Source organism: Nasonia vitripennis, chromosome 2, assembly GCF_009193385.2.
Source record: "Nasonia vitripennis strain AsymCx chromosome 2, Nvit_psr_1.1, whole genome shotgun sequence".
NCBI lineage: Eukaryota > Metazoa > Arthropoda > Insecta > Hymenoptera > Pteromalidae > Nasonia > Nasonia vitripennis.
Genome location: NC_045758.1, coordinates 27,571,493 through 27,596,097, shown reverse-complemented (window position 1 = coordinate 27,596,097; position 24,605 = coordinate 27,571,493). Strand labels below are relative to the sequence as shown.

Below are 24,605 nucleotides of genomic sequence, written 5' to 3'. Positions count from 1 at the left end.
ACTTTTGCGCGACCTCGTTGTTCCAATTTTCCTTTGAAATTAACAATAACGTTTCGGCGCGTAAATTTCCCACTTTGAGCGCGATTTAAGTGGCCGTGTTTGTTCTAGGATCGCTGCGCGCGAATTGTCTGCGAGATGTGGAACGATTGTTGATATATAATGTTCTTTTTTTCCTGGGATTCTGTTTTGAGTTTCGAATAATTTAATCAGTTTAGCTTGGAATGGAAGCTAATTTTTAAAGTACATTGGCGAAATTCGATTGCAGTATGTGTGTATTGCAAATAATGTGAGTCGCGTTTGTACCTGATAACGCGAAGAAGATTTGAGAAGCGGTTGGATTCTTCTTAATTAACCGAGGAGCGCTTTAAAGCAAATATACATTGTTTACAATCTACTCAGCGCAATAAATCGTTGCTTCTGCGAAATAAGTGAGATTGATAGCATTTTAAAAAAAGGAGTCGGATTCTCATTAATTGTTCAAGGAAAGCTTCGTTTGAATACGTATTCATAAAAGATTTTGTCTGATACATTCAATTGAACGCGACACTTGTATTGCTAGAACAGACAGTTTTCACTCGACGACTTGACGAATTTATGCTTAAGAGACACTTTTAGATGTTTTCGCCGAACGAAAGATATCTCTAGGAAATTTATTATTTACGTGACCGAGAGCTAATGCGTATAACTAACTTTAATGATTCAAACTTATTTCTAGTTTCTTTAAAGCTATAGCTTGTGTAATTGTGAGTATGGTTGCTTGATGGTTGCAATGAATTTATTGAATTTAATCATGAAAATAGATCATAAGGATCATAGTACAAACTATTACGCTAATCTTCAATTATAGATTTTTATTTCACAAGAAAATATGCCCAGGCTTTACGAACAATGAAGCTATTTGCGAAAAATGCCTTCCTTTGCTCACCAAGCTTGCGACGATATCATTCATTGCATTGACGAGAGCGACGAGTCCAATTGAACTGGTAACTGGCGATCTCCGTAACGATCAGTACTACTTGGGCCAGTATATTAGAAGGCTGCTAATGTTATGTTTTTATGCGACAACATAAAGAGAAAATTATAGAACTTGTAAACGAGGCAAGTATTTCATCCCATTTTATCCCTAGCGCAAGATGAGCCTATCTTTAGCACATAAGCAGTTTATTTTCCAACATTAATTATGTTAAATTTATTTTTAATTAGTAATTTTTTACATTCATCTAATTTTATTGAAATGACAATGTACAAATAATTCATTATGGGATAAGAGTATTCCATGAAAAATTTTCCATGACTTGTAACTGTGAAACTATGATCACCATCGATCAATCATCTCAGCTACGATCGAGTAATTCCCACATTCCTCTCGATCGTACATACAAACGTATAGCTAACGCACAAACCTGTCCACTTCATGTTGTGCCAGATATTCCTATGAATGCGATTGCGCGTACATGATTATTTCGTTTGACAAAAGTCCGAAGATTATTTTTCAAAGATACTGTACAGCCCAGTGATTCTCATTTATTATAAACAATTCTTGATATTATACACACTACACTGAAAAAATTCGATCTTTGAAAAAACAAAACAAGGTAATTCACAACAATCTCACCGCCGAACAAAACAAAAAGCTCAGCACCAAAGCTGCGTGCGTCGACAATCCAGCGAAAAAAAGGCAGTCATCAAATTCTCGCGCACGCGAAGATTCATTTCGTCGCCGGCGTTGTTCCTCGCTCGATCTCACTAAACCTGCATAGTCGTTGTGCCGACGCAGAGAGAGAGAGAGAGAGAGAGAGAGAGAGAGAGAGAGAGAGAGAGAGAGAAAAGATAGCGACCGAGCGTTACTGCTGCACACGCACAGAGTTATATAGTACTGTACTATACAGCCCTGCAAAATCCTCCAAAAACTCGCAAGTCTCGCCGTGTACATAAAATCGACGACAAAGCGTGCTAACGCGAAAAAAGCGTCGGGCAAAACGTAGCTGCGTATATACTCTCTTCAGTTTTGATGAGTAGTCGTCCCGCGCGAAAGAGCACAATATATACGCGCTCGGACGACGAGAGGCACGTGCCATGGCCGCATGAGCGAGTATAGCGCGCGATATTTACGAGGAATTTCGCGTTTACGCGACAGCGAGCGCGAGCAGAGTGACAGTGGAGAGAGAGAAAGAGTTCCGACTCTGCTATATCCTCTGCGTGTGTGTGAGCTGGCTATGCGTTTTTATTTTTGCACTCTATGCCGAGGCGCCGCCGACGATCGCTCGTGTGTTTGTTTGTTATCCTCTTGACGAGAGTCACTGTATACATTGATATTATAACACTCGCGCGCGGCTCTGCGTATACTGCTGTGAGGTTCTATAAACAAGTTGAGAGCATTTGCTTGTTCGGTGTATTTGGGATTCGTTTGGGAATTTTTCGCGCTAATGCAGGCTTTTTGTATAGATTGTCTTTGATTAGAAGTTCTTTAATCGATTCGAATTTTACGATTATCAGGTGAATGACCGATTTTATGGTGAAAATTGTCGTGGTCTTGGAAAAATACTGCGTTTCGATATTTTTTATGCAATTTACGTATCGGAACCTGACTTATTTTGATACATCGATGATACGTATAGAATTTTCATTTCGTGAAACCGGTTTTGGTGACTCGCTATTTATAAGTACTAGAATAAGGAAGACTTCCGGTTTGTTTACTGTAAATTAATGGAGGCTTTTTCAGTCTGATATTTCAGTACATTAACAATTGTAGCGATTTTCATGATGTAAAAACATTTCCTAGAGTTTCTTAATAATTAAACTTTCTAACATATAGCTTAAATATATAACTTATCATACTAATTTCTCAGTCGCAATTTCTCAATACAATACCTAGCTACAATATACTGCTTTCAATTAAAAATCGAAGAATTGAAGACATATTGAAATTCAATAGAATATATGGCATAAAAATTCTAGAGTGAAGTGAATTTAACTCCACGTATACTGGTGTATCAAAGACATAACACTCATGTATAGTAAATTGTTGGTATCTTTCGCCCAAAGAAAATCCAAATGATTAAATTTCTCGTTGGGCACTTTTTGCGATAGTACGAGGTTTGGCAAAAATTTTTCCAAAAATAAGCTGTCCTGAAATAAATCATACAATTTCTACTGGGTAAAGTAACTGTGGTGAAAATATTTCTATTAAGTTCATATTCTTCGCGTATTATATATTTACCTCGGTCGATGTGAAATAGTCATTTTTTCCATAAAACAGTGCTACCGGAGCAGTAACCCGCGTTAAATTGTAGAACGGCGGTGTGGACTTTGAATACTTTTTGTAATTCATCCCTGTACCGTAATCGTACATTTGGAATTCACCCGTAATAATGTTCTGCATGTAGTGCGCAAAGGATTGAAATGAGCTTCCAGCGGGAAAATATGACAGAACGGTCGGATATGCGCTCTGAAATGGAATATGAAAGAAATATTTACCATATTAAATCTTTGCACGTCGAAAATAGGAGCCACTAATATAAAAAATGTCGTGCAAGTGATTAATTGGATTTCTCGCATTCTGTCGCTACAAAAGGTTTTTGCTCAATTTCCCATGATTGACGATTGCGGTAATACATCGTAAAAATGAAACTGCTCGCTGAAATTCTGAAAATGAAAATACCTTGTTGAAAAATACTATAGAAGTTTTTTGCCAAAAAACATGCGTTTTAATTTATAATTAAATTTTGCAAGCAGCTGCGTTATGAAAAAAATTAGTTATAAACGAAACTATAAAATTTTACAACCTGAACAGCCTTGGCGTTGTCGATTATTAATTTCATCAAGATAGGTAGTTTATGCGTCCAAAACACGACTGGTGCAAGGCTAATCACCAGACTAATTTTTGCGTTGTATTCCGGCATCGTTGATAATAGTGCAAAAATTTCCGTTGTACCCATGGAATATCCAACCAAAATTATCCGACGTTGTCCGGGCATCGCAAGCGCGTAATCGATCGAGGTACACAAATCAATCAGGCCGGTTTCATGATAGCTGTTAAAAAAAATTATCATAAGAATTTTATGCATCTGTATAAGATCAAACGGACAGCAGAATCAAAACTTATACTGCAAATTTTATACATTTTAAATTTGTTTATGTAGTTGAATATACGAGAATGAAAATAGTGTACCTGAATTCCCAAAACTCTTTCTGTTTCGGTGATAAGAAAACATGAGATCTGGAGTAAGTGTTACCTCGGGCGTTTCCAAGCCATACATCGTAACCAGCATCTGCTAGGAGAAATGCTGCAGGTAAAAGAATAAAGATTTGTAATATTCTAGAACGGAAATGAAAGTTGAATATTGCACGCGCAAACAAAATTTTTATTTTCAAGATTTTAGTGCTATAAAAAATTAAAGCAGTTTCGTTCATGTAAGTGAACAGTAGAATTTGAGAATGAATTATTTTTTTGATAGAAAAAGATCACGAAGCACTTTTTTCAAAGAACGATGTAAGTTTGTTAAAGAACGCTCACCTAGGTCTTTACCAGGTCCAATTAAAACAAAAGTGTCGCTGGAACATAAAATCCCATGCTGCAAGAACACGACGGGCTTTCCTGGCGCTTTCGGATTTAACGGACTACCGGTAATCCTGTGCAATACCAAAATATAGCCGTCCCATGTCGTCAGCTTGTACTCTTCCGCCGTATAGCCGTGACGTTCGACAAGCCCGATCTGCAACGAATTTACTACTGCCAAACTTTTTGCTTTTTAGATTTACAGTACTTGCTAGTGAGCTATTTCATCACTGTTTCCAGTGTTTTTCAGAGTAAAGAAGTAGTAACCTAGTGAAAAATCTAAAAAAGTTTAGATGTATCGATTTTCGGATGTACAGTTTATTTGAGATTGGCTGATGATTTTTGAGCATACTATAATTTATTCGAAAATATTCTTTAACTACTCACAAAGTCAAGAATCCCATAACGATTTCCAAGACTTTTCATCTGACTTTCGTTTCTCACTTTAACAATGTCATATTTGATAGGTAGCAGGTCTTCGAACCGTAAACAAAAACTAAGCTCTAAGCAAAGTACGAAGAATGCAACTACGATCACTTTAATTTCCATGTCGCGCAATCTCGCACTTTCACCGTGGATCCTCTTTTCCTCAATTTAACAACTGCAAGCCAAGAAGTCCAAGATTTTTCGGCGCTCTATACAGCTAGTTGCGAATCTGCGAAAGAGGCTAATACAATGATTGAAAATCATCATATCTAAAGTTTAAATATGCTCATATGAATTCCAGAAATGGAAAATCCAGAATCACACGTATTCAAATTGACACGGAAGAACGATTTTTTTCGTGAACGGCTTTACGACTTTTTGGTCGCACTCGTAAAGCCATTATCACGTGTTAGAGGAAGAGAATTTTAATTTCAAATGCAGATACTTTATATTTTATAGTGGGACGGAACCTTTTGATGAGACTATGAATATAAACGCTGAGATGCTTTGATACGCTTCTAATATACTTGCAAAACCTTTTCAAAATAGAATTTATGTCTTTTCTTCTGTTTATGTCTCGGATAAAAAGTTGATACATCCACTTTCCTATTTTTTCGCGTTATCACCCGCATCATTTTAATTTTATTAATTTACAATAAAAAATTATTTATCGATTTTTTGTATGTACAATATTTTAATAGTGATTTTATCTCAAGATGTCGAATTATGCTGCATAAATTATAGATTATACATTGATTTTCAACGGATACAAGCTTTCTTTAAGAATCATAGTTTTTTAACAAATTTACCAGATGGTTCTGAATTATGACTGGATGACTTTTCGGCCATAAGATATCAAAATCTTCATTGATTCAATTAATCACTGCATTTGGAATCTGATGAAATAATGTATCGTAGTTCTAAAATTGCAGTTATTAAAATAATCGTATGGATTTTATGCCCCAGAACATATCTACCTACCAGTGATTTAACGAAGCTACTGGGACTCTCTTTATCGTATATGACAACAGGTACTGTAACCTTTGACAAGTCATATTCTTCTTTTCCTTCCCAGCTCCACAAGGATTCACTTGCAGCAGAACGGAATGTACTAGACTCGATGTTTTCAAGCAGATGTAAAATCATTTTTTTCGACACACCAGAAGGAAAGTATTTCAGGATATCGACGTAGGCAAACTTGAAAAAATACATACGATTATGCTTATAATGTAGTCACATTTTAAGATTATATGACTGTGTAATGTAAGTAATATACGTCATTAACAGGCACATGCGAGCCATAAAAGGACTCGATAACTTTCAAGCAAAGTGCATTTCCAGCCTGGTGCAACGGCTAGATCATCCCAAGATCAGGCTGACAAGAGTTCCGCTTTATCGATGAGGTAAATGAAACCTTCCGTTGCACCCAATTGATACCTTCTCAATCACCTTCTCGATCACCTTCTCAATGGAGGCCGAAAATCTTTTTTTCTTATTTCATCGAAGCTAAAATCCCAAAATTCGTGGTCACTCGGGGATATTAATTCGTGCGATCTCGAGTATGCGTTACCTCTGGCGTTACCCAACCAAACATCGAATCCGGCATCTACCAAAATAAAAGCTGAGCCGATACGAATTGACATGGATTCATGCGTAAATCGTAAAAGTTTATGTCACATGAATAAATAATATCTAGATTTTTATCAGGTCCCTGTAGAACGAAGCAATCCGACGACATAAACAGCCCATGCTGTATGTATTGACGACAGGTTTCTTTCCGTTCGCTGACTCTCTACTTCTCCTGGTACTTTGCAATCTGTGTAATCTCAAATCATAACCGTCCGATATGACACTGTAGGTTGACGCAGTGTATCCGGGGTATTGGTTAACGAGGTTTACCTGTGATGCGATATCAACAAAAGCACATAATTACATAAATAGAAAATAAAGACGCCTTACTTACAAAATGAAGAACCTCCAAGTTTCTTATAACTCGGTGTTCCGAAAATTTGTCTACGCGTTCAATATCGTATCTGACTGTATTCAGAACGTAACTTTTGTTGAACAAATCAATGTTATTGTTCAGTAGCTCGCCTGTTAAATTTTTCACTGGAAAGTGTATCCTCGAGGGTATCAGATAATCAGTATCCTGTGCACGTGAAAAATAACCGAATAAAAATGATGAAGATGAAATGAAAAGTGCTCGCTGTGCTTGGCAAGTGAAAACGTTATTTGAATTCGTTAAACATCGACTTAACATCATGTTCACGAAGCGCGAACGCAATAACATTTTAACGATCTTTGATAAGGAAAGTGCGATGTACGAAAAAGTTTCTTAAACTCTCCGACATTTCCTGTTTACAGCAATGTCTGATCAATAATTTTCAACTACGAAAAAAATCCCAGTACACGTGTATAGCTAGACACTTTTCATTTACTAAAGCATCAAGGAATGCGACAAGAATATGAAGGTCGTCCGGATCGTCGCGTCGGACACCGAACTTCAGTCCCCATATCCATATAGGCAAGGCCTCTATCGCATTTCTAACAGAAGGTACTCAAAAGCTGTCGACATCAAGTCTATATCTGACGAATTTGAATCATCCATGTGACAAGATCATTCCAACGCATGAAATGAAAACAATCGGCTTGACGCTCGACAAATAGTCGATCGGGGCTTCGATCGACGTCATCGAGAGGCGCGTGCAATTGTTCGCGCGCATGCGGCCTCGTTGGGATTCCTACGTGTGTATAGGCAACAACGATCTCGCTGATAAGGACGACACGTGTGCGCCACGGCCCGCGTGGATTAGATAGACACACGCGTAGACAGTTTCCAGCGAGTATAGATAAGTGGTTGAATGTACGCCGGTAATCGATGTAAATTGATGCCGTTTACGAGAGCTGCTCGGCCCCATAAACGCGCAGTCATTGCTCTTTTTTTCCTGTATAGCTTCTTCCTCGGCGGCGATGTATGTTAGTATGTGTGTGTGTGTGTGTATGTGTGCGTGTGTGTGTGTACGGTCTTGTTTGCAGGGAACAGCCCCTCGGATGTGCGAGGCCCCTATCCGCGATGAGCAGCGACGTCTTCATGTGTACGTTCGATTGATCCCTGTTTCTTCCTACGGCTGCTGCTGCTGCTGAAGCGTGCGGATTTTGGCTGGATATAGCCAGGATCGATGCAGGCTGTAGAAAGCACTTATGCTCGATCCTCGGTTAGCTATTTCTATTCTGATTTATGTATTATTCACCGATTCGTCATAGCGAGCTGGGATAGAGTTATTGATTCAAGGGCCTCGCAATAATTTGAAGTAGGAGCCATTTCCCGGTTTGGCCGCCTTTCTCAGCCATGGAATAAATTAAATTCCAAAAAGTATATAAACCTGTATAAACGTCGACTAATTAGAACCGTTAATATGCATATCACACGGGCAATGGTTCCGTAAAAGAAAAAAAAAACAGGTGTATACTCTAGGCATTAACGAGGCTTTATACACGTGTCGGTGTGCGCGCGTGTAACCTTGGAATAATATTTGACGAAAAGATTAATGTGCTGCGAGAGGCTTGATGTCTCGTTGGCCATATAATTTTTCTCTCGAATCTTGTTTGTTGTGATAGCCACGCGCGCGCGTGCGCTGCGGCTTGGCATGATACCGCCGGAGATAAAAGTGGATGAGCGTACGGGTTTATCTCGGCGAGTACATATTTACAAATAAGAGAGGAATCGCGGGCATGCGTGCGCGTGTCCGTGGTATCCAAATATAGTATTTATCGTATTATGACTGTATCGAGCTTGTCGCTCCTACGATCTCGGATATTTGAGTGATTTAATGATAAATACTGTGTGTGCGTGTGTGTGTGTGTGTGTGTGTGTGTGTGTGTGTGTGTATCTGGAAAAAACTCGAGAACTCTGATGCTATATTCTAAATATATCAGGTATAGACTCTCCATTACGCGGATTAAATTCGCGATTTTTCGTTCCTCTTTTGTAACTCTGCCAGAAAAAAACCTCGAGATTTCGAACGCGCAAAAAGTGCACCCGGACGCGTGACGTCAACGGACCGAGAAAAAACTCGTCAAAATATCAGGATCAATGAATCTCTTTATTCTCCACCAAAAGGAATTTCGTTAAAAACGTTAGTCGGCTTGCCAAAGTTTACGATTCGATCTCTCTCCACAGGCCTTGAAAATGCCAGGCCCTTGTATATGGTGAAGTTCATCAGTTTCATCGCGCAATCGCTCTCGGAAGCGGAGAAAAAAACGCAGCGTCACTAAGTCGTCTTATAAAGTCTCCTCCCGCCTGATCAGCTCGGCGATCCCGTTGCCCATCTCGAGGAGGGCCGCGTGTTCCGTCAGCCCCATTCGCCTCTTGTTGCTGACATCGTAGACGCCGCCCTCGCTCTCGCTGTGCTCGCCTCGCGTGCCTCGTACCTGAGATGAATTTTTCTTTTTTTCAGAATAACTTGATTGAACGGGAGAGTCGAGAATAATTTAGACTGTTTTTTTTTTTAAACATTCAAACTGTAACATTTGAACGACTTTTCCGAATAATTTAGGAGCAAGAATAGATATCCGATCAATACATTCCTCCCCGCGAATCCAATGAATTCGGGACGTTCCCAATGAAAACCCTCGAAAAATGCAAGATCGATCAATAATACCATTCCCCACTCTGGTCAGCTCTGAATAAGCCCCTGAAATCTTCGCAATCCTTTCCGACACAGAACTCACCTGGAGATTGTAAATACCGGCGACGCGTTTGAGCTCCTGAGGATCGGCCGCGAGCTTGGGCAGCCGGACGTGCACGGAAGCGCGAATGGTCGTGCCGAGATTGGTCGGGCAGAAGGTCAGGTATCCTAAGCGCTCGTGACGTGCGAATCTGAGCTGCTGGCGTTCGAGCTTGCCGAGAGCTTCGATCAAGCGAGCGTAGACCGCCGACAGGTCGCCCCCCTTCTGCATCGAGATCAGCCGCAGGTGGTCCTCCTCGTTGCACCAGGCCAGCAGCGTCTTGTTCCCGTTGTAGAAGATGCCACGGCCTACACGCACACACAGACAAGCAGTTAGCATACAGTATGCGGTCGAAACACGCTTCGCTATGCGGCGTCACGGTTATCTGGGCTATTTGGAGAACTATGCCGAGAGCTATATACTGTACGTGTGTCTATGCCTCTCTGCGCGTGGGTGTGTGCATTGGTCCAGGCGTGTTGTGCGCTGCGAAGGCTATTGTTCGGGAAAAGATCGCTGGGAGAATCGATTCGCTCTCGGCGTGAGTATAAACGCGCGACTAATGGATTAATGAATGCGATTCTCGAACTGGTCCAGTTGTCTTGTCTGGGATTCCTCGATTTTACACGCATACGGTTCGCGTTAAAGATTCATCCTTCACAACGGCTGATTGAATTTTCTCATCGCCTGATTGGCGTCGTGCTCGCAATCGCATTACTAAACCAAAATCCGCGAGAAATTTCTTATTTAACGAGCGCGCTGGAATTCTGAGAAAACTTCATTTCAATATTGAATAAGCCCGCGAATGAGATTCAATTTTCAATTTGCATGAAAACATTTTTCCCCGCTTCTATCGGATGAATGGTCGCTGCGAAAAATCGCGCGCGACTTCACCCCCCCCCCCCCCGCCCCTCCCCTTTTCGATATTAACTAAGATTTCATCCGATTTATTTTTCACAAAACCACGGGAAGCCTCGATGAATAGCGTACGCGGTTCGCTCGTTGAAAATAATTAAAAACTAGCAGAGAATCAGGCGTCCGCTACCAATCAAAATCGTACACGCGCATCTTAGTCAATTCCCATATTCAGCGCGCATATGGAGCCGACTGATTGACGCGTCCAACGGCAGGCAGGGACAAGTCCGATAACCGCGAGATGAGATGGCTCTTCAAATTTATCTCGGCTGGTATAAATCAAGCGCACACGCTCCCGCGCGAGCCATTAGCATTATAAATTAGTCCGAGAGACTGAGAGCTGCTGCTGCAGAGCTGGATTCGATGCTCCGGATTGATTATTCATATATAAAAGAAAAAAAGGCTCAAACTCGAGAAAGACTTCGTTAAATCCCGGCGCAAGTTTCGCGATATTGCATCGCTGCTACTGCACCACGCCGTTCGCGCGAATCCAATTACTACTCGAGAGCTTCTTCGAGATTTTCTTCGGAGATACGACGCTTTTTTTCCTCGCGAAGCCCGCCAGACTGCTCTGCTGCTCTCTTATACGAGAAGAAAGAAGATAAGTGGCCGAGAGAGAGAGAGAGAGAAAGCCGATTGCCAGGTTTTTTCTCCGCGTTGCGCGCGCTGATCGGGTGATTGATCATTATTGCCCCTGCTGTCCATTCGCTTGGCTGAGAGAAGGCGCATCTTTTTTTAAGCTCGGATTTTTGGTTCGCGGGAAATTTGAAACGTTGATGATGCTGATCGCCGTTAATTAAAGGTGATTATTGCCCGTGTAATATTCATCCCCGCGCAGAGAAATGGAATAAAAAGGGTCGATGCGTATAACCTCTTACATTTCTAGGGAATGGAAAGCTCTCCAAGCGGCAAAGCTCTGGAATTCCCGGTAATAAGCTCAAAGAAGCGCTTGCTCTGCCAAAAATCCCTCGGTTCTCCATACACTCGCTCCCCAAAGCTCACTCGATTGCTCGTTTAAAATTTAGACGGTCGCGTATGTGACTTGGTCCTTTGCTCCTAGATTGTTGTCGATTCCGACGAGGCAAAACCGAGCGGAATTAAGCGGATCCGAGAGAGACAAATGGTAGGGAGAAAAATGCGAGCGAACGAGACGTGTAATGGCGAGGGGGAAAGCTCGGAGGGGATATTTCACGGACCCAATTTGTGACGAGGATAGTGTTTTGAATAGCGACGGCTTACTCGCGCCGAAATTAATAATCCCGCGTCGCGTCAATTATTTATCACTCTCCGGGCAATTACCGCACGCGCGAAAGAAGTGTACGGCTAAAAGCCGAGGAGGGCAATCCCTCTTTCTCTCGAGCGAGTCGGAAAAAGGTATAGATAGACATCGCTGGCGCAGGAAAAGACAGAGCTGATATCCTCGTCACTCACCGGTCGGCCAGAATTCGCAAGCTCGGGCGTCCTGTAAGAAGCGGTCGCCCTCCTTGAAAAGAAAGTGATCATCGATCAGCCGCTGCTGGGTCTCCTTGTCCATGCCTTCGAGAGGGTAGTACTCGCCTTTTAGATCGCCGTCCAGGCTCTTCAGTGCGCCGGAAATCTGACGATTCGAGAATTGCATTTTTTTTACAGAGCTTTGGCGAGCTTGCATCAAACTTTGTACAAAATCCCGAATTAAAATGTGTACATCTCGCTGCGAATGCTTCCGCGAGCCGAGTGCAACTTTCGAAATAATTGTACGCGAACCCATCTGGGCGCTCCGAAGCGAAGCGCGCTTCTCGCTCGGCGCTAATAACAATTAGCCCAATAACGTAAAACGCCGTATTACGTTTCATTACCATCGGAGTGTATCGTTACGCGGAATAATGAGCTTACAAAACTGTACACAAGCGAAAATGAAACAAACCGATGTATGTTTAAAAGCTGTAATTAAACCCTCTTTCCGAATACGTATACATACACCCACGCGTACGCCTTCTTTATTAATTCACGCTGCAAACGCACACATGCGAGGGTTCATTCAGACGTACACGACAGACACGGCGCATTGCAAATCATAATAATACAGCGAATCAACTAATTTAAATAATTTCATCGTCCCTCTCGCATTAAATTTATTCCGACGATATTATAAAGCGAAATGTTTCCATTTCGGCATTCATAATTAGACTCTTATATAAACGCACCGCCGGAGAGAGAGAGAGAGAGAGAGAGAGAGAGAGAGAGAGAGAGAGAGAGAGAGAGAGAGAGAGAGTACTGCAGGGCCTCCAAAAAGAGCTCGCTCTCGCTCGACGAAGTAATTGAATACACTCGTCCAGCGTAAACGATGTCCTAATTAAACTCTCTTTGTTTCTCTCTCTCCGCCATTGTACAAAATAAACCACACACACACACACACACACGCACCTAATGAAAATTCGCTCTTTCGGCCGGTGCAGACACGAGGAGGAGGGTAAACAAAAGTTTCCCTCGATTCGTCCCACCCGCGCGTCAGCTCGTAGACGAAAATAGCCGCGAAGCTCTCAAGAAAATGAGGAGGAAAAGGCGAGATAGAACCACACTCTGTCTCAAGGATATAAGCATAGCGCGCGCGCGAGATCAAAACGCATCCCCTTTAATCCGGCGCGTAAAAGCGGGAGAAAAGAATTTAAACAAGAGGCCAGCGAGAAATAAAAACAAAACGAGATGGAATCCGGGGGAAGAAAAGAGCGGATACAAAAGCTCGGCCGCAATCGCATACAGCCGCGAACGCGCACGATGAATGGGGAATGGGGCGCAAGAGTGCGTAAATGAGAGAAAGCTGCCGCTGCTGCTGGAAAGAAGGATAAACGCTTCGTTAATGCGAAAGTGGACGACGACGTCGAGGTGATTGTTGTTGTGCCAGGTTTTGGAATTTCGTTAATTAACGCTCGCGTTCGAGGCTCTCTTTTTAGCTCGTATAGTCGCCCCGAGCTTCTGCATAATTCACCGCGAGCGTTGCAAAATTCAGAGACACAACGTGCGCTGAAACTGGGTCACGGATGAGTTCCTCGAGAGATATGGAGAGAAAAAAGCCACACACCATCATTACGCTCTCACCCTCTGCGGCGGCGTCAGGAAAACTCCGGCGAAAATATTCACGCAAACACACGCCTCATCCCCCGTCGCAATAAACAAAGACAAGGATCTCCAGAGAAGCGGAGAGAGTAAGAGAGAAAAAAAGCCCTATCTAGACACACCGACCTTATCCTGTATCTCGAGATACTGCTCTCGACTCATCGTCGGGTTGAACGGATAGTTCTCCAGAGACCTGGCGCACCGGACCCTCGTGGAGATGACGTACTTGCCCTCGGGGTCGAGGCTCGGTAGCTTGCTCGCGTCGCCCCAGTTAGACGGGGGGTGTACGTCGGTCGGTTTGAAGCCCTCGTGGTAGTCCTCGATTATGGGGTCGAAGAGGGCGGCGAAGGTCGTGTAGGCTTCCGGATCGGCGGCGTAAGCTCCGATACCCGAGTCCGGGTTCTTCAGGCCCGACTGGATCACGTCCAGCAGGCTCGAGCCGTAGCGAGTCTTCCGAGTCTGCGAAGGAAGGAAGGACGTTGAGGGATTCTTTTTTCTTTTTTCGGATGCCGGGAAGAGAGAGAGAGAGAGAGAGAGAGAGAGAGAGAGAGAGAGAGAGAGAGAGAGGAGCGGAGATTGGCTCTCTTATGAATGCTTCCTCGAGAGCTGTCTGTTCCATTTTTGCCGGGCGCTTTCGCGGCCGAGAGGAAATAAGCCACTTTATATCTGTGGCAGCTTTCGAAAAACGTGCAAGTTTGATGCTTCGAAATATTCGAAGCATCTAACCGCCCCTTACGAGATACGCAACCCTTTCAAAAAGCAAAATACCCAGCGCTGCGCACAAAGAAGCTTGCCGAACTCTCTCGCATTAGCCGGCCGCGAATGTCGAGCTTGCACGCACTCAAAATCTTCAAAGAAGCTCTCTACGCTGCCAGATCCATAATTAATAACCCCGGGCATAGAGCTGCTCTGCGCCGCACAAAAGAGAGCTTTTTACACCCACCTTGAGCTTGTCGAAGACCTCGCGAGTGAGATACTTCTTGAGGAGCGAGTCGCTCGGCGTCGTGGCGAACTTGCCGTACTCCTCCTCGAGCTTGCGCTGAACCGACGAAGGGGCCTGGTTGGCCTTCTTTTTGCAGCTGCATTTGCTTTTGTCGCACATCCTTGTGACTCTACCGTAGCTGTGTGGCGAGAGAGAAAGAGAGAGCTTTTTTAATTTAGCTTTATCGGAGATGATAGATTCGCGGGAGAGAGAGAGAGATGAAGGACGGGAATTTCGCTTTTGGGTTATGGTGGATAATAGCGACGGTTTTTGTTTCTTCCCCCCCCCCCCCCCTCTCCCTTCTTTCGCGCAGGCTTTCTCGATAATCATCTCGATCGAAATCAAATATTACGCGCGTTTATAGAGGCTGCTTATTCAGAGCTGGAATTTTTTAATTTCAAAATTTGTTTGCTCGCGAGAGCAAAAGTGCGCTTCGCATTCGCCAAAATGTATTCGTGCTCTCTCGTTTAAAAGGCCTTTTTCGCTTTGTAGCCTTTGACGCTCGGTATAATTTCGCGGGAAATAATCCGAATCGAAATTTTCAATCAATCACTTCTACCCGAGCACTCGGAATTTCTCTACTTTTCCCAGATAGAGATATGAAGAGCGTACACAGTCGCGACGCGCGATGTTCTGCTCAAAATGATTACGGCCGCGATCACCTGTCATCGCGGCGATGCAAAAGTGCGCCGAGGACGAAGATGAAGGAGGAGAGAGAATCATTTTGAAAGCTCGCTCGCGCGTGCGGTAAAGTAATATCGTTGAAAGGAATCAGTATGAAAGATTCCTCTTTGACTCTTTGACGCTAGGCGGTGTGTGTGCCTGTGGTCGACTCTTCGCTCCAAAAGGTGATGCGCGGATCTCTCTTTTCCGAGCGACTGGATTACATATTCAAAGCCCGCAAGAATTTTCGAGCTCCGAAATCACGCGCCGAGGGAAAAATTCGAAAACTTTTGCACGAAAGAGAATAACAACAACGACGTCGGGAACTAATGAAGCATCTCGGATTTTTCCAGACGCGTTCACAGTCCATCGGCCGTCCATCCTTATCGGCAGTCAGTCGTCCGTGAGCTTTTAATCGGCAAGAGTGAGCTGCCGCTGCTCTTTTCCGTCCAGTCGGCTGCGCCGTTTTAAGTCGTCTCACTGCTTCGCGCAAAAAAAGTGAAGAGGCATTATCGCCGCGTGTACAGGTCGTCTCCCGTCATCGATTTGTTTAAAGACCGGAAGTCACTCGCGCCGCCGATGCGGACATGTGTGTGTACGTCTGTCGATACGTGTATAGCGTCTACACACTTGTTTTCTTGATGCAGTGAATAATTGACGAACGAGTGTGTATACGCGCACACGTGGGCTTAAATAAGTCATGCGCTTCCGTCGACTCGCTCGATGCTAAAAAGGATGTCTGCTACAAATCGAGGGAGTAATACGTCTGTCTGTAATTGATCCTTTCAATTGAAGGGAGGAAACTCGATCAAAATTTAAGCAGCCAGTCTGCGCCGCCTTGACCTTCCTATAGCACTTTCATAATCCGTCGCAACGATGCACGACGAATCCACCAAACTAAGAGAGCAGACTTCTGGCATCCGCATTGAAAAATTAATAGCCACACGTCTCGTCAGTACAATATATCCGCTTTTCTTCAGCGTCTCGTAGGGAGCTTTTTCCGTCTGATCGATGCGTTAATTCGTAACGAGGCACCGTTTGACCCGAAATCGAGTCAAGTTTGCGAGAGAATTATTTATCGCGTGTCGCGTGTGCGGTGCGGGGGATGATCGATCAAGAGGTATATACGCGTCGGCGGCTGTCGAAAAAATTTGTCCTAACTTGTCGTCGACGCGGCGGGAGGAGAGAAGGCTTTTCCTGTTGCTGCCGCGAGTTTTGAGGTTTATTCTTCGGGACACCGGCGTGTACGTGACTGAAGCTGTCGGGAGAGGAGAATCGAGATGTGTGTGTATTTTCGAGCTGCTGCTGATGTGTGTATTGAGGGCTGAGGGAAAGTGTTTGCGGATATGCAGTGATTTATTATGGACGAGATTTAGATGCGAGAATTCTGCAGTCGGTTGACGACCGCAGTGTCGATCGAGCGAATTTGCTTCGGGTATGAACCACGTTTCTGTATTCTAAAACAAGATCCTGATAATTCTTGCTTCACCTATTATTAAGTCAACCGATAATTGTGTCAGTGTGTGTATCAGGTAACTTTAGACGATTCTCCCTCTGACACGTGAGCCGAAACCCCAAAACAGAGCCTTCACTCCCACCCAAAGCTCAGTCGAGCCCAATATTCAAACGCATACGCTCGATATCTCACAGATCCTAACCCTACAATTAACAAAAAGCAATATGACAGCTCGTTGTTCTCCCACACACGGGAATGACTAGGTTAATTTTCCCTCCGATAAGTGTTTGCACTACCCACCAAAGCGACTCGGCCAATCGATCAGTATTCGCTCCTCGTTTTTCCCTCTCTCGCATCCAGGAAGCGACGCGGCGGTATCGAAATTTTTTTACCTCCACTAGCTGCAGCGCACTTCATTTGTATATCGTTATCTCGCTCTCCTACGCTTTTTTGTCCTGCCCCCCTGCGGACTTCTGGCTGTCAAGTCGAGCCGCGCTATGCCGCACGCTTGGTTACTTCGAAATTAGCGTTTCTTACCCCTCTCGGACGACTGGATAAATTATCGGGCATTGCGCGCGAGCGCGGAATAAAAAATCGGCAAAAAAAAGGACATGGACGACTATCGACTGTACAAGTACTACCGATCGACCGGTTTCGGCTGGAAGTCGCTGGTGAGATAGGTTAAGTTTTTGTTGTCGTCTCTTTCGAAAAAAATTTGTTTTTATTCCGAGAGAGAATTGTAATTGTGATGTAAATTGCGCGTATGAGGATTATATGGGAGCTTTGTTCGCAGGTCTACAACTACCTCCTGACGGACAGGTACTTCAGGACGCTGTTTCACTTCGGGCCTCGCTGCGGTGCCATAACGGCGATCACCAGCTTCCTCGTCCTTCTCGTGCTCACCTACACGATAACCGTGAGTATATTGCACAAGCTTGTGTTTATCAATACCTTTTCTCCTTATAAAACATCGATCGATGAACGCGAACGTCCATACCGTAAGAGCACTCCAGCAGCGGTACATTAACCACTCGACGATCGCAATAAGCACAAAGCCTTAGGTCCATCTCTCAGCCGCGCGTGCACGAAAAGAGCCTCGAAAAAAAGAAAGAACAGCCGACACACACATATTCAACTCTCCCGTGCGGAGCAAAGAGAAAGCGGGCTCGAACCTCGCTCTAATTAATCCGAGGCACACTTGGCGCGCGGCCGGCGCTTTGTGAAAATCCATTAAAGACGCAAAGCCGCGCTCTTGAAACGACGAGACAGATAGAACTGGGTCATATCCTCCGCCACAGCTTCTTCCCCTTAGAGGATCTGTGACATTGTCGCGAAAGTATACCTATGTATCGGACGATATTTCGCGCGTCGAGCTTTTATACGAGCGAGTAGACCTTCCGCGCGTAGCTTCATCTCGTTTCTTTCCAGGGATTTCACGAGTAGTTTTCTTCTTCTTGCTTTTTTTTATTGAAGGGACGTGATTTACTGGCGTCGTTTATGAATTTCTTTTTTTTTTTTTTTTTTTTTGATCACGCGCTCTTCTTACGACGCGGAACAGGAGGTTGTACGCGTTTTTTTTGTTGGCTTTTTAGGGGCTTTTTAGTGTGGATGTATAACTGTAAAGCGAGACGTATAAACCTTGACCCGATGTAAATTCTTGAAGAGAAGTCGAGACGATTCTTTTCGCCCTCGAGTTTTATATTGCAGCGGTATATTTTTATCCGAGAGTTCGCGTCGGGAAGATCGATCGATGCGGTGGGGGCAGTGTATTAATATTAGTCGATCAATCGACCGGTGTTATCGCGACGCGTGTAGTGTGCAGATGTGATTAAACATCTGCTCCGGCGGATTTCCGGTTGGAAGTTGGATTTATATCTTGCGTCTAGCCAATCTTACGAAGTTACATCGGCTCATGCATTACAATGTAATAATCTCGCCGGCGTATCAAGCTTTGCACTATACTTTTTACATCCGCTGCAGATTGATCTGAGGCAGCTTTATATAATCAAGGAAATTGCGCGATGACATTTTTATCGATCGTTCGAAAATCAAGCGTTGTATAAATATGTACGTATATACAATGCGGGCACGTATAGTATTCCGCATATTTACATGCCAGCGCGCGTCGACCATCGGTAGGCTACCAATGTGTATAATCATCTAACATACGTCGCTTGATTAAATCGACCGCGTTACGATAATCCGCGAGTTTCGTCGTTTCTAAACTCGAAAATAAACGCGGCACATATGCCTCGAATCTCGCCGAGAGAATATTAGATAGTCCCGGGTACACAATAATCTCGCGCTGAAAGCGCGGCGCAACAAAGAAAACCGCCCCGGCAAAGGCCCTCCCCCGAAGAAAGAACGAAAAAATCGCGGGCCTCTCATTCAAGCTCGGCCTGTCTACCTGCTCGCAGCGCGAGAGACTTTAATATCGCTTTTTATACGCGAAAGAGCGAGAGAGGGGCATAAAGGCACGTGTGTGTGTGTGCGTGTGTGTCAACAGAGAGAAAGAGAAAAAAGAGCATATTGCGCGCGGCACCAAAAATATGATACAGAGCGCGTGTAATCTCGCCGGATGGAATTTCGAGGAGCCGCGTCTTATCGGCTTTCGTTGCTTTTTACGATTATACCGGCGCTGGATATGAATAATTTCGCGCGACGTGGGTCAAAACGTTCTCTTTTCTCTTTGCTGCCGCTGCGCGGATTATTGCGCGCTCGAGCCTGTAATGAGCCGCTGAGAGCTGCGGCTGTGCTTTTGAATCGAGCTTTTTGCGGAATTTTCGAAAAAAACTTGTTTTAAACTTTTTTGATTTCTCTGGTGTATAGCTATGCGTTTTAACTTTACACGATATATGTTAATTAAATAATTCACTGCTGATGTACATACACTCGAGGCGTTGAATGTTTCACCGGATCTGGATATAATCTGATTTTAGAAAAGTTTATTAAAAGAAAGTCTAGACTAAATGCCTTAAATATTGGATGGCTAATCTACGATGGGTTCGCACGTAAAGCATTCACTAACAAGTCTCGATTTCCAATGTATCGGCCACGTTGCGACAGTCGAAGAAAATAGATAATCTCCGAAATTATTCACAGCCTCTGGTCGCGTCACTTTTCATCAACGATTTAAAACTCGCGAAAAATAATTTTCCAAACCATCATCGGCTGTATCGAATCGCCATGCAATCACAGCAAAATAAACGAATTGTCTATGAAACCGTCTACTCGAAAAAGAAAACAAAAATAATCCTCGAAACCGTATTTCCAGAGCTGGACGATATTCCTCCTGAACACGAAGAAATTCAACGAGCTGCGCCACGAAGCGGAAAAGGTACACGTCGTCTGTAAAATTCCCCAGGCTTTCTCCTCTCTCATATCCCTCCACGGCATAAGGGCTAATTAATCGTCCTCTCTCTCTCTTTCTCTCTCCTCCTTCGCAGAAGCTGCCGCGCAAGGAGAGCGTCTTGCAAGTGAGACCCGCTTACAATTGCATCAACAAGCACGTAAGTACCGAGCGTTATTTGTCATTACTTGTGCGCGTACGTAGCGTCGCGTCTTCTCTCGCACCGGAGGGAGAGATGATTTTCAAAAGGAGCTTTTGTGGAAGCGTCAAGTCGGAAAATGAAAGGAGCGAGAGAAGGGTGGGGGGGGGGTTGATGCGAGACGCGTGTATTCGTATAAAGGCTTCGTTGTTTCAAAGCTGGGGAGAGAGACGTGGCTCGGATTCTTTCGAAAGTGGATTGCATAATACCGGGGTATGATGAACGACGCGCTGACGTGCGCTACTGTCTTATTATTGCGCGAGACGCAAGGGGTTGTTTGTTTTTTTTATCCTTCGGGTTAAGGGGGCACAGCACCTTTGAAATTAAAGTCAAAAATTTTCATTAAAAATTTATAAATACTTATATAAATGAACCAAATTTTTATTACTATTCTTAGACATAATTACCTTTATTTTGATGGTTTTAGACCTTCTATATAAAACCTTCATAGAAAAGGTTTTATAAGCATATTACTGATTTTTTTATCAATTTTTCATTAATTTTAACATAACTATCATGTAACTTTTTTTCTATGAAATTTAAACCTAATCCCCTCATTCATACCATAACTAATGTACTTTTAAACAATATCCTAGAGTTTGAGCTCATTTGGGCCATTCGTTCCTTTGGAATCTTACGGTAATGTGTATGAATTATGATAGAAGGTCTAAAACCATCAAAATAAAGGTAATTATGTCTAAGAATAGTAATAAAAATTTGGTTCATTTATATAAGTATTTATAAATTTTTAATGAAAATTTTTGATTTTAATTTCAAAAGTGGTGTGCCCCCTTAACGCTGCTGCGAATCATCGCGAGATTTAAAGTTGGAATGTATTCAAGCGACGAGCTGTGATTTCGGATGATAACGAGTTGGCTCCTTTTAAAGTATGCACAGCGAGCGATAATCGATGCCACTCTCCCGGCTGTCTAGACGGCCTGGTTACGAATACAGATCGATCACTGCAAACAAAATAATTTCATCGCCAGCGAGATCTCTCACCGAAATATTAAAACGCTTTTTCTCGCTTATATAGTCGCCTTAAACGCCGGCATCTTTCATCGCATATTACTTTTTCCGATGTTATAAGGCTTTAGTGGAAACAATAACGTTATTTCACGCCGTAAATACGCGAGCTTTTCTTTCCCGCCCTATACACCGCGCAGGACTTTACAGCCAATACGTTGCCTACCACTGCGAGCGCGCAGCGAAATGTTTGCAATATAAGCCTTCATTGTTAACGTTACAGCTCCAGCAGGCCGACGTCTTCCTCGACAAGACAAAGAAAGTCGTAAGTAAGAGCTCAGAGCCTCTTTTATTTTTAAGACCCTAATTAAGCCGTTCACTGCACACTTACTCTTTACGCTCCGCCGCCTCGGCTCGCGGAAATGTCTTTGATTTATCCGGCTGTTTGCGCATATATTATGTATACATGTTTACTTTTATTTCGGAGAAAGAGCCGACGCGATGACGCTGACGGTACATAAAAGTTCGTAGCGCGAACGACGTTTCCGATAATAAATCGCGCGACGACGAGGCGGCGGCCGAGTCGCGCGCAATCAAACTTTAATGCTCGATAACTGTCGCTAATTTGAAAAATAAATATCATTTATCAGGCGCTATATAGTATCGACTTTCCCGAGCGCGCGCGCAGCGGATATTAATGGCGCGCTCGGGCTTTCGACGTTTCGCGCTGGCTGTTTTATATATAATACGCGTGAATTATGAATCGCTTCGTCGAGGTGTTTTCGAAACGAAGGATGAGATTGGTTTTCGAATTTAAATCGCGAGGTACCGAACGATTATAAAAGAGCAATAAAACTTTCTTACAAATTTAATCAAGCTCATCCAATTTGCATAAATCTACTCGGGCGCGTCGTCGCGGATTAAAACTTATCGTACGTCACTGTGTATAACCTAATTCCCTCTTTTCTCATCCCCCTCTAAATCCGCAGGTACGCAAAGAACAATTGGAAGTCGAGATTATGAATAGCCGGATCAACAGTATAAGCGAGCTCCTGAATCCTGGGGTAAAAACAATATCTCAAACTTTTTCCCCCCACCCGCCCGCGTATATTTTTGCCCAATCAAATTTTTTCCGCTCGCACTCGACTATTTTTTTTTCTTCGTTTTTCACTCGCAGCTCTCCGCGCGCGTATAAATACGTTAAAGCCATTCATCCGACGTCGAAAGCTCGAAAAAAAAACGATGCAGAGAGGTGAGAAGAAATGAATTCGACGCCGAGTATCGAGTTCCCTGTAATCGTTGCGCGAAAGTAAAAAAAAAACGACGACAGCAACAAGCGTTAGAGGATATATACGCGAACAGTCGGTTCACTCGTACAAATACACTCATTTTCTTCGAGCGTCAATTATGCGCGCGGGGGCGGGCTACTTTTTTCCCCCGCGACGGCAATTAAGCTCGCGCGCTCTATTTTTTTCCGATTTGGAAGAGAACGCGACGAGACAAGACGCGGTGACCCAGTTTAATTTTTTTTTTTTTGTGTCTTTTATTTTCGACGCGTGCGAGGCTCGAAGCGCTATATTCGCCGGGGCTTACAGTTGCGGGAATTGATAAATCAACAATAGAGTATTCGTCTCGCGGTCGGAGCTTTAATAATATTGGCTGAGAGCGTTTGTTTTTTTTTATTCGATATTTTGCAGCGGTTCGCGCGAGAGTTTCTTTTGTTTCTGGATCTGGGGGAACGTCGATTTTGATACGGTTCGAAAGGGTGTCGGTTTATACAGTGGATGAGGAGCGAGTTTGGTCAGACGCGCGAATACAGCCCCGAAGCTAACGAATCGATTGCGCTGAATTTTTGATGGCACACTTGAAGTCTGACTTTTGAATTGTCGCTATTCAGGATCAGTCGCCGTGGCAACGCTCGCAGTCGCCGAAGGGATACTTTCGGGACATCAATACTCCATTGAAGAAATGAACGCGGTCACTGCTTTTACCGAGAGCGACGAATCCTTTACTTCGCCGTGAATTTTGCAAACGTATCAAACGAAACTGTCGAGCTGAAACATTCACGGTGTAAGTCTAAATCTGTGATATACGTATACTCCGCGATGCATTTAACCGAAATCTGAATATAGACGGGCATTAATCAAGGTGTGTACACACCGAACTCGTATTATTTTTACTCGCTCCACATACTCGCCGATAATAGTCTCATTCAACCCGCGCGTGATGCATATCCGCCGGGCGAAACGCAGACGGATCACTGTATTCATACGTCAGAGGCCAAAAAACACGGCATCAATTTCTTCGCTGTATGAAATATAGACTCACAGACATGGCTGTGCTCGCGCGAGGGTATATAGAACGGAGTAAACAAGGCGTTATTAAATCGGCTTGTCGAACGAGAGGCCGAAAATTCGGTTCTCGCGGAGGGGGGAGGGGCTCGTCGTGTCGCCGGCTCGAAAACTTCATCGCTCATACATCTTGCAGGAGGGGTTCGCTCGTTCCAGAGCGTGTAGAGGAGAGGCCTGTGCGCGCGAGTGTTGGAGTTTGCCACTCGGTTGTCGGGAAAGGACTTTTTCTACTCGATTTCTCACTTGTCGACCTTGTTGGCTTTTTCATATTGTTCTTCTCGCCAGCCGTTGCTTCGTTGGGCTTTTTTTTATTCGCGAGCTAGGTTTCGTTTGGCAATTATAATACATTCGAGAACTGTTGCCTCTTAATTATTTTGGAAAGAATTAGCATAAACGCCGTAAAAAAATCATTCCGCATCGTTTGCTCTTAACCTGCCTCGCCTCTCTTTATTTTCCCCAACACACACACGTACGTACACATAGAGAGACAGACATAGCTCTCCTGCTTGCACTCGATCCTCGAGGCTCGCTCTCTCGTCTTATGTCGCCGCACATCTTTCTCGCGCTTATTTTTGTTATCCTCCACTCCGAGTCTCGCTGCTTCTCCCTCTCGCTTTTTTCCTCTTCACCTCTTGAAGAGGGAAGCCAGCCGACTCGAGGAAATAACTCGAGGAGGCGCTCGCTCGAGTGATTTTCCACGAAAGAGTCTGTGTGTGTGTACGCGTATACACGAGTAAGAGTTGGAGGACGTAGCCGGTGGAAAAAAAGAGGAGGAAGAGGAAGAAAATTTCGTCGCGAAAAGTTCGCGCTTTCTTTTGGCCAATTGTCTCTCGCGGGGGCGCTTTTCAGACGCTTTGCCAGAGCGCGCGCGGACTGTGCGAGTGGCTCGAGCTTTTTGCAAGCCGTTGCTCTGGAGTTGTTG

General features: G+C 43.9%; 3 protein-coding genes across 11 annotated transcripts; 1 reads left to right on the top strand and 2 right to left on the bottom strand.

Moving 5' to 3' along the window:
• Positions 1-1,203: 1,203 nt before the first annotated feature.
• LOC100118756 (lipase 3-like) lies at positions 1,204-7,222 on the bottom strand. Of its 7 annotated transcripts, none has more exons than XM_031925062.2 (10): positions 6,555-7,222; positions 6,261-6,490; positions 5,966-6,181; positions 5,794-5,880; positions 4,946-5,225; positions 4,517-4,715; positions 4,172-4,286; positions 3,786-4,032; positions 3,221-3,645; positions 1,204-3,129 (listed from the first exon to the last, which is right to left on the bottom strand). In XM_031925062.2, exons 5-9 carry the CDS (start codon positions 5,105-5,107, stop codon positions 3,583-3,585), a joined length of 786 nt encoding a protein of 261 aa, XP_031780922.1. In that variant the 5' UTR covers positions 5,108-5,225; positions 5,794-5,880; positions 5,966-6,181; positions 6,261-6,490; positions 6,555-7,222; the 3' UTR covers positions 1,204-3,129; positions 3,221-3,582. The 7 variants fall into 7 exon arrangements, with proteins under 7 accessions (XP_031780922.1, XP_031780919.1, XP_031780921.1 ...); XM_031925059.2 differs by having other exon boundaries at positions 4,946-5,213; XM_031925061.2 differs by having other exon boundaries at positions 4,946-5,880; positions 6,555-6,883; positions 6,948-7,222.
• A 1,844-nt stretch (positions 7,223-9,066) lies between these two features.
• Positions 9,067-17,229, bottom strand: LOC100118833 (arginine kinase). 2 transcript variants are annotated; one of them, XM_003425147.5, is made up of 6 exons: positions 17,119-17,229; positions 14,661-14,838; positions 13,844-14,176; positions 12,056-12,221; positions 9,716-10,020; positions 9,067-9,415 (listed from the first exon to the last, which is right to left on the bottom strand). In XM_003425147.5, the coding sequence occupies exons 1-6, from the start codon at positions 17,172-17,174 to the stop codon at positions 9,266-9,268; spliced, it is 1,188 nt and encodes a 395-aa protein (XP_003425195.2). In that variant the 5' UTR covers positions 17,175-17,229; the 3' UTR covers positions 9,067-9,265. The 2 variants fall into 2 exon arrangements, with proteins under 2 accessions (XP_003425195.2, XP_031780262.2); XM_031924402.2 differs by lacking the exon at positions 17,119-17,229 and having other exon boundaries at positions 14,661-15,157.
• A 9-nt stretch (positions 17,230-17,238) lies between these two features.
• On the top strand, positions 17,239-24,114 carry LOC100679191. Of its 2 annotated transcripts, XR_513180.4 has the most exons (8): positions 17,268-17,489; positions 17,612-17,734; positions 20,093-20,155; positions 20,265-20,327; positions 21,616-21,657; positions 22,322-22,396; positions 23,230-23,402; positions 23,820-24,114. XR_513180.4 is itself a non-coding variant. In XM_008219401.4 (7 exons), exons 1-7 carry the CDS (start codon positions 17,430-17,432, stop codon positions 23,302-23,304), a joined length of 501 nt encoding a protein of 166 aa, XP_008217623.1. In that variant the 5' UTR covers positions 17,239-17,429; the 3' UTR covers positions 23,305-23,496. The 2 variants fall into 2 exon arrangements, 1 of the variants encoding a protein (XP_008217623.1); XM_008219401.4 differs by lacking the exon at positions 23,820-24,114 and having other exon boundaries at positions 17,239-17,489; positions 23,230-23,496.
• Positions 24,115-24,605: the final 491 nt, after the last annotated feature.